Source organism: Vombatus ursinus, unplaced genomic scaffold, assembly GCF_900497805.2.
Source record: "Vombatus ursinus unplaced genomic scaffold, bare-nosed wombat genome assembly UNPS02012082.1, whole genome shotgun sequence".
Taxonomy (NCBI): Eukaryota; Metazoa; Chordata; class Mammalia; order Diprotodontia; family Vombatidae; genus Vombatus; species Vombatus ursinus.
Genome location: NW_020951860.1, coordinates 760,979 through 778,051, shown reverse-complemented (window position 1 = coordinate 778,051; position 17,073 = coordinate 760,979). Strand labels below are relative to the sequence as shown.

General features: G+C 44.7%; 1 protein-coding gene across 1 annotated transcript in view; it reads right to left on the bottom strand.

The window, feature by feature from the left end:
• B4GALNT3 (beta-1,4-N-acetyl-galactosaminyltransferase 3) overlaps positions 1 to 17,073 on the bottom strand; it is a 148,567-nt gene that overhangs the window by 12,376 nt on the left and 119,118 nt on the right. Inside the window, exons 4-15 of the mRNA XM_027857354.1 lie at positions 12,475 to 12,570; positions 11,224 to 11,314; positions 10,536 to 10,636; positions 9,354 to 9,421; positions 8,475 to 8,553; positions 8,197 to 8,263; positions 6,944 to 7,087; positions 6,479 to 6,588; positions 3,777 to 3,877; positions 3,323 to 3,402; positions 1,797 to 2,592; positions 232 to 548 (exon numbers count right to left, since the gene is read on the bottom strand). Coding sequence (XP_027713155.1) covers positions 232 to 548; positions 1,797 to 2,592; positions 3,323 to 3,402; positions 3,777 to 3,877; positions 6,479 to 6,588; positions 6,944 to 7,087; positions 8,197 to 8,263; positions 8,475 to 8,553; positions 9,354 to 9,421; positions 10,536 to 10,636; positions 11,224 to 11,314; positions 12,475 to 12,570 — 2,050 coding nt within the window. The remainder of the gene's footprint in view (positions 1 to 231; positions 549 to 1,796; positions 2,593 to 3,322; positions 3,403 to 3,776; positions 3,878 to 6,478; positions 6,589 to 6,943; positions 7,088 to 8,196; positions 8,264 to 8,474; positions 8,554 to 9,353; positions 9,422 to 10,535; positions 10,637 to 11,223; positions 11,315 to 12,474; positions 12,571 to 17,073) is intronic.

The window sequence follows — 17,073 nt, the reverse complement described above, 5'->3', positions numbered from 1 at the left end:
CCAGACCCAGCACTCTATCCACTGAACCATCTCAACATCCCGTCCATCTATCTAACACATTACAGTATTCGTGCCCTTTTATCCTACCTCTCATCCCATTCACACACTTTACCTGTTATAATAACCTCAACTCGGGATCTCCTTTGGCCAGTTATAATTGGTTATGGTATCCCACCTTATTATAACACCCCCGATCCACTAAAACACCCTCCCCTCTGCTGTGTGACTCACCAGGCACAATAAAGTGAACAACAGCATGGTGGTTCCAGGAGAAGCCGAGGGGCCAGCACAGTTCAGGTTCTTTGGATTGGCTGTTTAGCAGGTGCCGCTGGCGCTGGTGGCCCAAGACCATGCCACGTAAGTTGTGTGCTTCTGGCTCCTTGCCACCACCCACACTAACCCCTCGCCAGTCCCTTGACAGCACATACTCTGATAGCCGCATCAGCTGACCACCCTTCTCCAGAAGTTCCAGCTCCAATAGGTAGCGACTCCCTCTAAGTCTGTCCTGACGCTTCTCTATGTTCACAACACGATGTAGCTGGTACCGCCTAAGGTAGGATGGGGGGAATGACTTCATCATCTTTTTCTCTACTGCTCCAACCCTCTGTGTTCTGATTATAGGGTCAGAGATCTCAAAAGTGGGCTTCAAATAATAACTCACATTTATATGACACTTTATAGGACTCAAAGTACTTTGCTTACAATAACCATGGTGGATAAGCCATGTAAATGTAATTATTCCATTGGACAGATAAGAAAACTAAGGTTCAAAGAGTTTAAGTGACTCATCCGGGATCGTGTTGCTATTAGGGGACAGAGCCTGCACTCAGAGCTAGTTCTCCTAACTTTGAGTGTATTGATTTTTTTTTTTTTTTACTATACTACATTCCTTATCAAACCATTGAAAGAGAACTTTACTTATATCTGAACTAATTTATTCTGATTTATTAATACCAGCGCTCTACAGTCTCTGAGCTATGGAACTAGGAAGCTCTAGAGTGGTAGGTTTTCCTCCAAAAAATCTTCCATGATTAAAAAGACATGCTCTATATATGTACATTCAGTTTTGTCCAGTCTGGAGAGACCTCAGAGAAAATCTAGTCCAACCTTCTTATTTCATTATTATTTATAAATTTACAAATAAAGCTATTATCTGTAGATTTGTAAATGAAGCTCAGGAAGGTGAAGTGGTTGGCAATCAGATCGCATGGCTACCTGGTGGCAAAGTTTTGTTCCTTCATTATAATAATAATGATGATGATAGCATTTACTGTGAGCCAGGCACTGTGCTAAGTGCTTTACAATTAGGTTCTCATTTGATCCTTGCAACAACCATGGAAGACAGGTTCTATTATTATCCCCATTTTACAGATGAGGAAACTGAGACAAACAGGAGTTAAGTGAGTTGCCCAGCTCACACAACTAGTAAGGGTCTGAGGTCAAATTTGAACTTGGGTCTTCCTGACTTCAAGCCCAGGGCTCTATCCACTAGTCCTCCTCCAGGCGACTAGGATTCTTAGAATCCATAGCCACCAAAACTTTAGAGCACTAATACTAAGCTGCACCCCTCCAGAAAGCACTCAACACACCTTAATTGAGAGTGACTAGAGAGTCAATACATTTAACTCATATATGCTAGGAGTAATCAGTCACCTGAGGGGATTTAAACTTCATGTCAGACCAGAGAATGAGATTGAGGTCAGATGTCCAGTTTGAGGCAAAAAACTTCCTGCCCAGGTCCTCTGCCCTTCCCTCTCCCCACGTCCCCACCCCACACAAGAACCCTTTTACTTTACCCCCTTGTCTTCTGGTTCAGCTTCTGCAGAAATACATGTGTGACCTCTAAGGCTTCTCTCTCCCGCAACAACAGGTTGCCTGATGTGTTGCAATTTAAGTCAATCCAATCAGTCCTCAGGGTCTGGAAGTCCACATTTCGGGCACTGAAAGTCTGATTCCAGTTCACGGCAGGGTCAAACAGAGGTACGTATTCAAATGCATCACCTAAGTCCTCCTCCTCTTCCTCTTCTTCTTCCTCTTCCTCCCCCTCCAACTGCCTTTCCTCATCTTCAGCCACCACCACCTCCTCCCCCTGCTGAATTCTCCCAGGGGCCTCTGGCTCTGCTCCATCAGCCTTTCTCTGTTCCACAATATATGACTGAACCTGATTCAGCCACTGAGATTGATCCAAGGTCTGCCTGTGGTGGCTACCTCCCAGCCTGGACCTCTTGAACTGAGGGGAAGTCACTGCCAAGTGCTCAATGAGGTGTTGGTTGGGACGAGACACTTCTTGGACATGCTTAAGGCTGGGCTCTTGCTCACTCTTCTTCCTGGAGTTCTGGAGTACCGTGTCACTTGTCCTCATTCTAGAGGAAGCTTTGTTGTTCTTCTCTGGCAGAGTTGCTGGGGAGGTCCTCGGATGCGTGGCTAGAAGCTTCCTCCGGCTTCTGAGGTGATAATCTGTGGCATCCTGACCAGGGATGGAAGCAGGGTTGTTCTCATCTTCTAAGATCACAGGGCCCCGGTCAGTGGGGGTGGGGAATTCTTCACCCTGATCTCCATACTGGGACTCATTGGGAAGGTCCTCCTCAAAACCTACAAGTAGCCATGTACACATGATCAATATCAAGAAGGAAGAAACAGAAAAATGGGCGGAATGAAAAACACCATGCAGCCACACCCCACCTCTGCCAGGAAGGTTACTACTGCTGTCTCATAGTATTGATTCTGGAGTTGTATGGCTTTGTGAATTAGAGGAATAATGCTTAGTTTGCTCACTTTAGGCAGCACTCATCTAGCTCAGTGCCAGGTACCAACAGCATAACCAGTGCCTTCTGACAAATTAATTCAATGCTAAAGGATCTTTGCACAGCTCTTCTGTCTCATGCTCTGCCTATGGCTTGAGGAAGGCACAGGGTACAGGGGAAAGAATACTGGGCCTGAAATCAGAAAACTTGGGTTCAAGTTCTGACCTACTTACTACCTGTGAGACTGTGGGCAAGTAACTTCACCTTTTCTGGACCTCAATTTCTTCATCTATAAGATAAAGGGGTTGGACAAGGTGAATTTTTGAGGACCCTTCCAGTTTTAACAATCTATTAGACTTGTAGAATCAATCAATCAACAAGCATTTATTAAACTTCTATAACATGCCAGGAAGGACTGTGCTAGTCACTAAGCATACAAAGACATAAGCAAAATAGACCCTGCCCTCAAGGAGCTTACATTAAAATCTATAAGATTTTGCATTAGACTCAATGAGAACTCCCTACTGGAAATTTAAAGGAGGCAGTAGCTATGGAAGTTTCAGTCTTGAGTCCCTTACCTGGTTGCTCCAATCTCTCCTTGAGCTCTGGACTCTGCCTATCCAGTTGGTCAATTTTAATGTATTTCTGAAAGCCAAACCTACAGGAAAGGAAAAAAGCACCTTAGCGCCCTAGCCCCCCACCATAATGTTACAGGGTGACTACTGGCTGCTCCTTTGTTGGAAGCCCAGCAAGAAATGACAAGCAATGCCTTGGACTAAAGAAGTGGGAGGCTCACTCAGACCTAAATGTGCTACATTTTTTGTGTTTTACAATGAGAAAATATTGTAACTCAGGGCTTTTTCCTTCTCTCAGTCAATCTTGGGGCAGTAGGATTCCCAGGATCAAAGGATCCCCAGGATTGAAGAGACTCTCTTCTATTCCTTCAGACCATATCAATCTGTCCATGGCTTTTTGCAAGACTCCAAGAAATGGAGGGAGATCACCTCTATGACCCAGGCTAGTGTTACTTACTTGTCCAGATAGTATGAGTTCTCTTGGTAGAAGCATTTGTTATGTGTCTCCATGTGACTCAATCTGGTGTAGTCATTTGGGTAAACAAAAGACAAGTGAACCTGGGGGAAGAGGAAGAGGGAGAGAAGACAAATCATCATCTGACATTGAGCATTTTCCCATTGGTGTTTCACAGGCATTGACCGTTTAGGATCTGGTCTCAGCCTGCCCAGGATGGGAGAAAAAGAAAAAACTGTGGACTCTAAATGGGCCACATGTGCTGCTTAGATCACTTTGTTCCTTACATCTATTGCCCGATGGGGCAAATGTAGATTTTTAATCTCCCGTTGCCGGCCTGCTTCTATCCCCCCACTTTATCCTAGTTCACAAATATCTGTGGCAGCCAACTTCTCTCACTGGGTTTAGTCTCCTCCTTTCTCCTACCTCCAAGACTTTTGCTCAAATTCTTTCATATTCTTGAAACAACCTTCCTTCTGACCACTTCCTTCCCCTGCTTGATAACTTATCCATTCATTCTATAGTCTGCCAGCACCATTCCTAATCCTTCTTAAAATCATAAGTCTGGACATAGTCTGGTCAGCTTCATGTCTGTGTATTGTGACTTGCCTGTTAAAACTTCATCTTCCCTGCCTTGGGCAGCTAGGTGACCTAATGGTTAGAGCTCCTGGCCTGGAGTCAGGAAGACTCATTTTCCTGAGTTCAAATCCAGCCTCAGACACTTCCTAGCTTACTAGCTATGTGATCCTGGGCAAGTCATTTAACTTAGTTTGCCTCAATTTCCTCATCTGTAAAATGAGCTGGAGAAGTAAATGGCAAACCACTCCAGTATCTTTGCCAAGAAAACCCCAAATGGGGTCATGAAGACCCAACTGAAACAACTGAACATCAATAACAAGGTCCACCCAAGAGGACTATTCCAGCTTAATACACCTTGCCCACACTCTAAACCACCATTTTCCCAACTGTGTCCTGCACAGTACCTCTATTCCATGCAATGTGAACAGGGTCTTCTATTTCTTTTAAATGTATTTTATTTTATTTTATTTTCAGATCTGCATTATCTCCCTCCCATCTCTCCCTCACCTCTATTGAGAAAATAATACAAAACCCTTATTGCAAACACATTTAGCGTCAAGCAAAACAACTTCCTGAATTGACTCCCCAAAAATATACTCTGAATTCATCACCTCTCTATCAGGAAGTAGACAACATGTTTCATCCTAAGTCCTCTAGAATTGTGGTTGGTCATTGTGTTGATCAGAACTCCTAAGTCTTTCAAAGTCATTTGTCTTTATGATGTTGTTTCTCTATAAATTGTTCTCCCCAGTTCTGCCCACTTCACTTTGTATCAGTTCATATGAGTCTTTCCAGGTTTCTCTGAAACCATCTCTTTCATCATTTCTTAAAACCCAGTAGTAGTAAATAGATTTTTCTTGAGAAAATTTTCCCCTCTAAAATGTGAAATATAAAATGAAGTTTTTAAAAGAATGTTCATCATGTGAGGCATTTCCCTCTTATTTTGTGGTACTGGATAGAGTCCAAAGTTACTTTGGAAGGTAATGAGAGCAAACATAGGAACCTTCCAGCTAAAGAGAATTCAGGAAAAGTTAGATGGTGGGGCCCAGCTGTGCAAGGCTAGATTTAAAAATTTGCCAGTACCACAGCAAATTCAGCAGAATAAAAATTCCTTGTCTGGTTGAATAGCCTGTTGATTACCCAGGAAGGAAGTCTGGATTCCTGAACCTTAGGACTCATTTCCCTTTATTCCTCTGATGTCTGTCTATGGTGCTTTGCTTGGTCAGACATTAGCCTTAGTTACTACTACTAGTTTCTCTTAGTTCCACAATCTGTAACCTCAGACATTAACCTTGGCTTCTGTTTCCAAAACTGCTATCTTCAGCCCACATAGGTCCCAGACTGGTCTTCCCAGATACTGTCTTCTGCTTGCCCATATTACAATTTTATGGCACTTTTGTCCCATAGCCTGTTTAGGAATATCCTGGCTAAAATGTCTCCCTAAGATCCAAAGGTTTGGGTTTGAAAAAGAGTATCTTATGATCTCTACCAGGTCACATTTGTACAATATGAAAACAGGTTTAATTTCCTTGATTATGCTCCATAATTCTGTCCTCTCTTTTATCCTGAAAGTATTTTATCTCATCCCAAAACAGCATTTATAGGTCCTGGCAATATATTCCAAGTCCCAAAATGTCCTATGGCCAAATGAAGTTTAGGAAACACTGTTCCAGCAGAATACATCATTGCTGGTTGAGTGACTCCAAGTGCCCAAGTGTGACAGGTTTAACCTACTCCTGATATCACTGGACTTGAGAGACCCTGAGAAAAGCCTTCTTCATATCACTTATTGTGGGAAATGACTCCCTAGGAGTGGGTAGCTATTTTCACAGGGCCCTGCCAGCTTACCTACTTGAGTGAGAAAGACAGGTTCAGAATACAGGTGCTTCAAAATATTACACTGGAAGTTCCCAGAGGGCAGGAACTTGGATTGTGGATTCATTTTTTACTTTTGAATCCCCAGGATTTAGCACAGTGGAATCTATATAGAAGGCACTTAGTTTGTTGAATTTCTGACTGCCAGGGATGACACAGAGAGAAAGGAGAGAGTGTCTTAGAGACCCCCTCTGTCCACGCTCCATGCTTCCTTGCCCTTTTCCCCAAAACCTTCCCAGGATGAGACTTACAAACTGGAGTCCCTGGTAGCGCTGGAGGGGGAAGCCATTCACTAGGTAGCTGGGTTTATATTGGCAATCTGGTAGGACCCGGCGGAGTTGAGATTTGGGGATCAAAGGCACTGATGGGAGGAAAGGAAAGAGGATACATAGGTGGGTGTGAGTTTGCTGTAAATGACTCAAAGTCATTGCTGGTGGTTGCCATGTTGATCCTGATTCTGCTGTCCCAGAGTGCAGTCCCTAGAACACAGATCTGTCTATCATTTGGGGGGTACTTAGGTTAGAAAGTGGCAACCAGGGACATATCTCCTCACCATATCTCCCTGTGCCACCCGTCCATCCTCCCCCCTTATAGAGTCTCTGGGGAAGCAGTTGCTGCCCACTCAAAACTAGGGAGCTATGTCTCTCTAGGTCCCCTTTAGTACTATCTCTCCAGGAATGTGCCCAGGGTGGTCAAGGCACAGTTTAAGGTCTTACATCGGTATAGGGAGTCCCGGGGATCAGGCCTCAGCATGTCAGCAGGGTGCTCCTGATCTGTGGGTAGTGGATGCAGAGGGCCAGCATGGCTGGCCACCGTCTGTGGGATGTGGGCCACCTCATCCATCTTGAGCAGCGTCTCATCTGAGCCCAGGAAGAGAAAGGTCAATGTGAGTGAGGGGCGGCCGTGAGCTCTAGAGGGAGTCCAGCACAGAGCACGTTCCTCTCATCATTCTAGATGTGATGAATATTCAGCCAAGAGTCAAGATCCCAAGTTTCAAGAGACTTCAAACCCTTCAAAAGGGTTCCCATCTTCTAAGTCACCAGCCTCCTCTCTGCAATATCCCTCCAGTCTCAACTGTTGCTTTCCCCAAGATCTAAGGGGCCTTAGTGGCTCTTTCATCCTCTCATCCCTTTAGTTCTTTCATTTTGACTTCTGTTTTCATCCATTCCCTCTCTTTTTTTTGACTAAGTGCTATGCTTAACCTCAGAGGATTACTTTTATCCTGTCTCTGCCTTCTGGGCTCACCATTCTTCAATTTTTAAGACCAAAGAAGAGCCCCATTAATGGGATCAAAAGACACATTTTTGCCCCCAACAACCAAAATCACTGCAAGCTACACAGTTCGTTTACTGGATGTTTAAAACAAACGATTAACTATTTTCTCCTTTGCCTATAGCTCCTCCAAGAGTCATCATCTGGAAGATAAGGGGGTTGGATTAGATGGTTTCTAAGGTCTTTACAAAGAGAAAATTTCATGACTCAATGAACGTAGGTTCTCAACCTTTTTTGTGTGTTTTGGACCCTACTGGCAGTCTGATGAAGCCTATACACCCTCCTCAAAGTTTTTAAAGCATAAAATAAAATACATAGGATTACAAGAAAAACTATGTAAAATATAGTTGTCAAAATATTTCTTTAAGAAAACAAGTTGATGGGCCCCAGGTTAAGAACCCCTGTTCTATAATCTTGTCGGGCTCCTGCCTTTGTCTAGCTCAGTCTGGCTCCAGCTCTTCAAGCCCACTACTTTAAGTAGTCCCAAGAATGCTTGTTTCTCCTTCTCTCATGCTCAAGAAAAACCCCTGAAATCTGCCACAAAGTACCTCTTTGTTTCTCCTACTGCTTTAGTTAGCATTTACCCCTGCCCGCAATGGCTCCTTTTCTCCCCTCCCCCCCAAAAAAACCCCAGCCAAGATCAAGGTCATAACCTGATTCCCCAGGTGGGGCAACTCCAGTCCATCAGCCTACTCACCTGTGAAGAGGGACAGGGATGGAGAGTCAATGACTGCGAACTTGGCCCCAGGGTCATTCAGCCGCCACTGGAATAGTAAAAAGAATCGATGTGGAAGGCTGAAGATGAGCTGTGTGAGACACAGCTGGGTGAGAGACAGAGTTGGAAAGCCAAAGGTGTTATTGCTTCTGTTGCTAATAAGCAACTAGTAACTATTACTGTAGAAATAGTAAGCTCCGGTTGAGAGGGGGTTTGACAGCAGGGCTAGGAGGGGAAAGAACAGCTTAGGGTATACTCACCGCCACTTCCACGTGATCGGTCCCTCGGTCATTCTGTTTGTGCAACACCTCAAAGTAGTACCTTCTAGAAGCTGACAGGCTGGGTGAGGAGAGAGCAGAGAAAAATGCTGACAGGCGTCCCTTTGATCCCCCGACTATGGCCATGATAAACCCAACTCTTCCTCTGTACCATGCCCAAGGTCCTCTCAGCTCTGGAACAGTTTTCCCTGAGAGACCTATCTCCTTCTCAAGGGAGTCTTTGTTGGACTGGAGAACGTCCAAGGTCCCTTCTAGCTCTAAATCCTATGATTCTGGAGAACTCTTCAGGCACGTCATTTAAATGAATCGTCTTGGCTGAAGAAATTCAGAGTTGGCCACCAGGAGGCACTCAGGGGCCATTCTAATGAATAACCTTCGTCCACTAATTTCCACACGGTGCAAAAGCTATTTCGGTTTGAAAGGCCTGGCCATCCAGGTTCCCTCTCCCTTTTTCCAATCTAGAGAATATTGCAAGGTCATGAGGCAGCACAGAAGCTCCCCAAAGTTGGTACGGCCATGTATACTGTACGTTAAGACCGTATGAATACAGCTATCTTCGAGTCTGAGATAAATGGTCATTAGAGATTGAGCCTCAGACTGGTGTAGGGAAAGGAGTGCCGGCCTGAGGGTTAGGGAATCCAGCTCTGCCATTAATTCCCTGTCATTTCATCTTTTTAGACCTTACTCTCCTCACCCATAAAATGAGGATACTGGATTAGATGATTTCTAAGTTTCCTTCCTTTGCACATTAGATGATTCTTTGAATTACATGTTGCTAAAGAGTTTGGAATCTCTGGCATAGGAGGGTCAGACCCCATAACTAAACATTAGGAATGGAGAGGGAAGAGATGGCCCACTCACCTCACTGGCTTGGAAATTTGACTTCGGAATTTTCCAAACTCTCCAGGCGCAGTCCACTCCTTTCCTGTCTAGGGTTGGAGTGGGAGCAGAGCAAGAGAGAAAAAGGAAATGAAAAGAGAGTGAGGAAATGAGGAAAGGAAAGAGATGAGGAAGAGATAGGAGAATATATGAGGAATGTCAGAGCAGAGGAGGAGGGAAGAAGGAACAGAGGAAGAAAGGGAAAGAAGGAGAGAAAGGAGTTTGAGGGGGAGAGTGGTTAAACTATAAATCAAAAGCAGGCTTGCCTTTGACATGAAACAAATCAGATTTTGATGAGAGCTGAGCAGTCCATCAACTGAGAAAGATTTATTGAGCATTTATTGAGATTTATTGAGGCACTCTGTGCCTAACAATAGGCAGTGTGGGGCATAAAATAAATATATCACACAGTTATTGTCACCAAAGAATCCCTCTGAAGTCACTTCCCAGCTGTAGGTCACTTTGACTCTTAGCCCTAATTTGTGCCTCAGTTTATCCCGTAGCTATGCTTAGAACTCTTCATCTCCAACCCCAACCTTCCTTCAAGTCTCAGCTAAAGTCCCACTTTAGAAACGTTTAGCAAGAAACGTTTCCCAGTCTTCCTTAATCTTTTTTTTTTTTTTTTGAGGCAATTGGGGCTAAGTGACTTGCCCAGGATGACACAGCTAGTAAGTGTCTGAGGCTGGATTTGAACTCAGGTCCTCCTGACTCCAGGGCCAGTGCTCTATCCACTGCACCACCTAGCTGCCCCCCTTCCTTAATCTTAGTGCCTTCCCCTGAGATTGCTTCAATTTGTCCTGTGTGTACCTTGTTTTTATAGTTATTTGCATGTGGTCTCCCCATATTAAATATGTGAGCCCCTTGAAAGCAGGGACTATTTCTCTTTTTTTGTCTTTCTTTGTATGCCCCAGAACTTGGCACAAGTGCCTGGCACATAGAAGGACCTTAATGCTGGTTGACTATGTAAAATGGGTGTGTGTGTGGGAGGTGTTAGAATCATTCTGCTCTCTCCACTGAGCTCCGATTAAAAAGAGTGGCAATAATGGTGATGATATTAAAAAGAGTGGCAATAATGGTGATGATGGTGATGATATGAGAATGGAGGAGGTCTCCTGGCTACCCAGAATCAAACAGGGAACCCACCGGGGATGAGAAGACTTGTACCTTTCCCACACTAGCCATCAGCTGGAGGCCTGAGACCTGGTCACTGGAGCTTAGCCAGAACTCAGCGTTGTCATCTGCAGCAATAGCAAACTGGACATCTCCTGTAGGGAGGGATGAGGTAAAGGGTAGGAGAGAAGGAGGAAGAGATTCCAAGATTAAGGGACAAACTCCCCGAGCTCTTTCTGAGCAACAGCCTGCCCTTGGGGCCAGCTGGTCCCAAAGGGGTAACTGTGCTCTGGGGTTGTCATGGCAATCTCCTAGGAGTCAGACAAGAGGTCTGAACAGGGAGCTGAAGCTACAAAGCCTAGAAAATATCAGGGGAATGAGGACTGGGGCATCAGGCTACTAGGCAGGAGCCAGTGATATCTGATATAATCTAAGACCCAAAGTTCGTTCCTACCTTGTGATTCGGCTTGCCTATTAGACTTATTCTAGCCCCTCTCTTGTCTCATAGGAGGTCACTGAAAGGATGGAGGGGACAACTTGGACGGAGATCCTCAGGGGCAGAGACCTCACAGGCCTCAGCTAACACTTGCTGAATTCCTAACTGAGGGTTTAACTGGCCTGAGGCTGCCCTATTTCCCACTTCCAGATCCATTTGGGGGATATTTCTGTTGGGCCTTTGGGAGAGAGGAAAACCCTGTGTTCAGGAGCAAAAGGGTGAGTGGCTCATGGAATCTGGTCTCACCATCAGTGAAAGGGTGCAGGTAGCCAAAGATCCGGAGCCCATAATTGGTCCACTTGGGAGATACAGCTAACTTCCTTATTGTGGTTCGGGTCTGAGAAGATCAGAGGAGGGGAAGAAAATTAATAACCAGAATTGGACACTATGGGAAGTATGAGAGATGTGAGGAATAAGAATAAGAAGAGAGTAAAAAGAAGAAAAAAGTTTATGGCAATTGAGCTAATAATCCAGGGATTATTAGCATTCATTATCTTTTTCAGGATGAATATTAATCTCATATGATAAATCAGGTCCACATGCCCCAGACCCAAAAAGAAATCAGGCAAAGAGCCTGGTGAGAACTGAAATATTCTACCACTCCTTTCTACTCTCTTGGTGTGTTTGATCTTTATGAGATTGTGTTAGTATGTGCTGGGAGAGAAGGCAATGAAGGGGGCTGAGTAAATGCTTGTGGTCTTGCAGCCTAGGGAAATGGGAAGCACCAGAAGGTTCTCTCTGGGACCTAGTGAGGTTGGAGGGAGGGGGATGGAGAGGAAAAGATGGTTTGCTGAGGGAAAGGAATAAAGATTAGAAGAACAGCAGGTGTACTTGAGTGGGGGTGGAGGAAGGGAAGAGAGGAGTGATGTGGAAGGGAGTAAGTCATTAAGGAAAGGAAAGAGAGTGTGCTAATTTGTTCCAGGGAAGGACTTTGGGAGTATTATTTGGTGGGGGAAGAAGAAGGTAGATCTAGTCAGGTTTAAAAAAAAAACCAGAAGAAAAAGTGGCAATGAAACATGTAAAAAATGAACAGAAGAGAAGTAAGTTCAGAAGGAGACATGGACAAGCGGGGAAGCTTTGGAAGTAATCTGTTGACTTTGTCATATGCTTAAAAAAAACAAGCTGTATATAATAGAGATTCATGGTTTCATGTGAAATTCTCCTTTTCTTTTCTTTGCATATGGAAATGTTCAAGATTGCTGATGCCAAGTTCATAATAATAAAAGAAAAAAATTAAACCAAGAAATAAGAGAGGGAACAGAAAAGATTGAAGGTGCCGCTGAGTGTAGGAGTTAGAGGAATTCATAGTGCAGAAGAAAACATGGCCCGAAAGAGAAGGAAAAGCTCAAGGAATGAAAAAAAAGTGTGTGGGGGGGGAGGGTCATGTTAGGCTCGAAAAAGGTCATGGCAGGCAGAAGGTAGGAGCAGTTAAATGCCAGGGAGAGCAGAGGAGAGGACAGAGACAGGAGCAGAGGGGAGGCCAAGGCTGGCACTCACATGGGGGTAGAGTGGGAAGTGAAGATTCCTTCGGAGCTGCTGGATGGAGCTTCCACACCAATCTTCAAACACATGCAAGTTGGCACGGCCCTGGAACTGTAAGGAGCAAGTGAGGGTAAGGGGGAGGTGCTTCCTCTGATATCACCCCTCTACAGTTCTGAGAAGTAGTCCCATGTCTGCCTCGGGACACTCAGCAGGCAGCCCCGTGTTGGATCAATGCAGCCAGTGGGAAGGGACTGCTGTGCTATGTTTCTGTCACCTTTGGGAACAGCACCTTCTCAGAAGCCAACATTCATGCCCATATTCTGGGCCACTAAGGGAGATTGTGCCTGACACTCAAGCTCTGTCACCCTGACTCTTCCATGCCAGAAAAGCATCTGGCCCTGAGCTCCCAAGGGCAGTGGTACCATTCTCAAATGGTATCAGTAACAGCAGAAGGCCTCAGACGAGCCGGAAGGAGGAAATCCAAGAACAAAGGCCAAGCTGGGTTTCATTTAAGTTCCTGATCTCTTCTTCCCTCCCTTCTCCTGCTGCTCCATGAACAGAGCTCCACAGCTGTCTGCTGGTGAAACCTTATCCATCCTGGTCTTCATGCTCCCAACTCACTACTGTGGGAAGCAGCTGCAAAAATTCTGCAAGGAGGAATCTGGGGACCTCATGATTGGGGGGGGAAGGGGAGCAAACCACATCACAAAAGCATTTGCTCCCGACCCCTTCTACTGATTCTGTCCCTAAGTCTCTAAGTCGTCCTACTCAGATCTGCCCATGGTTATACCCATATGAATGTGGAAAAACTTCAACTTCCCTGGGCAAAGGGAAACCATAAAGCCAACAGAAGTAGAGAGACTATAGCTCTTTCCTCCCTCCTCTGGGTATCAGACCTGCTGCCTGAGTGGCAGATAGGACCTGGAGTCAGGTTACCATTAGGAGGACACACCTCAGGGACTGATGATGCTTGGATCACATAACCACATTCTTACAGCCAGTGGGAGGGCTTGTGGGGGAGGGGGAGAGACAGGGAAAGCCTGGCTTTATTGACCCCCTGACAAAGAGTTTCAGTTTACACCATCCCAGGCTCCTCACTCCCACCTAAGCCTGATCTCCAGACTGGGGGTGGTAGGGATGCAGATAAGGCTTCACTCCTTATCTGCTGGACTCATGAGATATGTAAATCACCCAGGATAACCTCCATGAGACCTTTGTTTGATTTCTTGGGCAGAAGAAAGTAGTGAAGGTAGCTGAGATCAGAGCCCCAAATAGAAGTAGGTGGCACAAAGCCTGTAGTGCTGAGAGATCCCAGGGGCTAGGACGGAGGGGGAATGAGGATGAGGAATGGAGGGGGGTGACGGAGGGAGGGCAAGCTCCTAGATGTGGGTAACAAAGAGAAGAAAGTATCTAGGAGGGTGGAGAAGGACTGAGAACCATGACTGAGCGACTTAGCTCAGCCCCATGAGAAATACCACCCTGAAGCAGGAGACACCAACTGTTCTGTTAACTCCAGAACTTCTTGGGTATTTCAAAACTTTAGTAAGTTCAGGGGTTCTTATCTTGGAGTCTGTGAACTTGTTGTTCTAGAGATTTGTTTTTTTTTTAATATAATTGTTTCAATATAATTGGTTTCAACATATTGAATTTTTTTCAACGTAATTAACTTTGTAATCTTATGTATTTGATTTTATGCGTTAAAAAGGGCATCTGAGAAGGGAGTTGTAGACTTTACTAGATAGCCAAAGAGGTCCATAATACAAAAAAGGTTAAGAACCCCTGCTTTAATGAGTCCGTGACCTCCCTTCAAAGAGCACTCCAGACACCAATGCAGATCTGATCCAGTTTGTGCCTTTTCATCCTGTATAATTCTTGTTCATGTCCTTCCATAAATCTTTCCTAAGTTTACATTTATCCTGAGCTTTAAGATTTGCAAAGCATAGTCCAAACAACCCTGGGATGTAGGCAGAGCCATAACTAGGGTAGGACAACTAGAGCTTATGCTCCATTAGCATGACTTATATTCCTTCAGCAGCAATGATGTGACTGAGCTCAGCACATGGTTAGCCTGAATAATAAGTTAAAATAGAAAGCTATCAGATAGCTCTGGCTCCCCACCCCATATTAGGTTCCATAACCCAGGTGAGCTTCCTCATACTCATAGCAATGCAATGCCTCAATATCAATAGGCTTATGCCCATCGGTGCCAGTGTTCCAGGGTCCCTGTTCTTTCCACACCTGGCCCTCAAATGAATTTGTCTTTCAAAAAAAAAGTGGATCAAGAGTGCTTTTTGTTCTGTTTCCTCCAGGCACACGAAAATACTATTTTTGGCTCTGGAAATGTCTAATGCTGGCCTTATTACTCCATTTTATGGATGAGGATACTGAGTTTCAGACAAGAAAAGTGATTTATCCAGTCACACAACTCAGACCTATTGGATCTGAGTTATGCTAAATTTGGTCAATGCAAGGAATGTTGAGCCTTTAGAAGACATCATTATCCAGGGCATGTAAGTAAGGGGCAGAGTGGGTCAGGATGAGGGGGGAGGGGGGAGCAATTGGCTGGGAGACTCCAAGGAGAGGAAGAATGGGGACATTGTGCTATGTCTCAGAAGTTCCTTAAGCCAAGTTTGCAAGATTCCACTGTCTCCCCCAAGTGGCTTCATTGCTCCTTCCTGCTGAACTGCCTTCCCCTCCCAGCCCCCGACCCCCTGGGTGACTGGGTGACTTTAAGGGCAATGCTCCCTAAACCCACACACTTCCTGAGCTCCCCCAAAGGACTACTACCCAGAGAGTTCAGTCTGGCTCATAGGTAAGACATTCTTACCATTGGTGGATTGAATAGTTTTGATTCAGGGGGAGGGGGCTGGCTCCTTCCAAGGGGAGACAGATATTGGGGGAAGGAGCAGAAGGGGTAGCCTGGGGAGGGGAAGGAGGAGGCAGAAAGATGCAACCACCCCCCCCCCCGGAGGACTTGAGTCTACAGGGAATTTCTGTTTCCAGCGTTTTGAGAAGAGACGCAATCCCAGGGCTTTTAACGTTTGAGTAGCACCACTCTTAGAACTTTATCAAAGTCTGACTAGCCCCAGAAATGGACCATAACCGACTATTTATGAGTCCTTCAGCTAACAGCCTTGTCCTGTTCTCCAGTTCTGGGTCTGACAAGCTTCTCTCACCATTCCATTTCTGATACGTATAATGCAATATTTCACAGCACTCTTTATCTGGAAAGGGGTGAAGGATACTGCCAAATCAGCATGGCTGATGGAAAGACAATGGGAAGAAAAGTAGGAATGATTCTCTCCAATATACCAAAAAGATAACAAAGACCTGGAAAACAGCACTGATTCCTCCAATAATTCAACATTTTTATTGCGTGTTTAAAAGTTTGCTTTCCTCAAAACCATTTTGTGAAGGAAGGAGTGCAAGTTACCCCATTCCCATTTAATAAATGAGGAAACTGAAAATCAGAATGGTGAACCAACTTGGCAATGGTAAACTAGCTTATAAGGCAGCTGGAGGCACGGGGATAAAATGCTGGGACCTGAGTTCAAATGTAGCCTCAGTTATTTACTAGCTTTGTGACCCTGAGGACTCTGATTCTCAGTTTCTTCAACTGTAAAATGGGATAATAATAGCAACTACCTCCCAGGATTGTTGTGAGGATCAAGTGAAATAATATTTGTAAAAAAGCACTTAGCACAGTGCCTGACCCATAGTAGGTGCTATATAAATGCTAACTATAATGATGGCAGTGATGATGTATGAGAATAGATTTTTGAACTCAAGGCTCCTGCCTGCAAGCTGGGGTTCTTTCCATTATACCATACTTTCTAGCACAAAGTGCATCTTTGGCAGGAACAAAAAAACCATAGAATTTTGTACCCATTTAAATCAGCATAAGTAAGTAGATAGAATCTTCAGGCTCATCAAGTTTGGATTAAACAAACCTTTCTATCATTAACGTTAGGTGGACAAATAGTCACTCCAGTATCACTTATCAGGTAGCCGCCTTCCTCTGACCCTGACTGAATAGCCTCTTCTGTTTTTGGTGGCATCTGTGGGTACACAAGAGACTCCCTTCTTTGGACCCAAATTTCATCATCTGTTACAACAGGAGGGGATTTTGACTTCTAAGGTCCCTACCTTCTCTGATTCTATATGATCCTAGAAGAGTCCAGCTTTCCCTAAAGGAGAGGTGCCTCATTGCCTATCACATAGCTCTGAGTGTTCAAAGGTTCTTATTTCTTCTCTTTATCACATTATTCCACCCTTCAACCAGCTGACCCAAACTAAGATTCCCTTCCTCCCCTTGAGATCTTTTCTCTATATTTTTCCTTTGAAGTACTCTTATTAGGACCACTTAATTCTCCCTGATAACCTGAAGAGAAACAGATGATGTTCCTCTTCTGGCATTCTTAATCTGGGGTCTGTGAATTTAAAAAAAAAATATTTTGATAACTGTATTTCAACACAATTTTATTTTCTGCATTTAAAAACAATACTCTGAGAAGGGGTCCACAGGTGAAGTCTGCCAAAGGGGTCCACTGTACAATGAAGGTTAAGATCCTCCAATCTAGTTCTTGTACCTTCTCCTCCAGAAAGGACACGGAC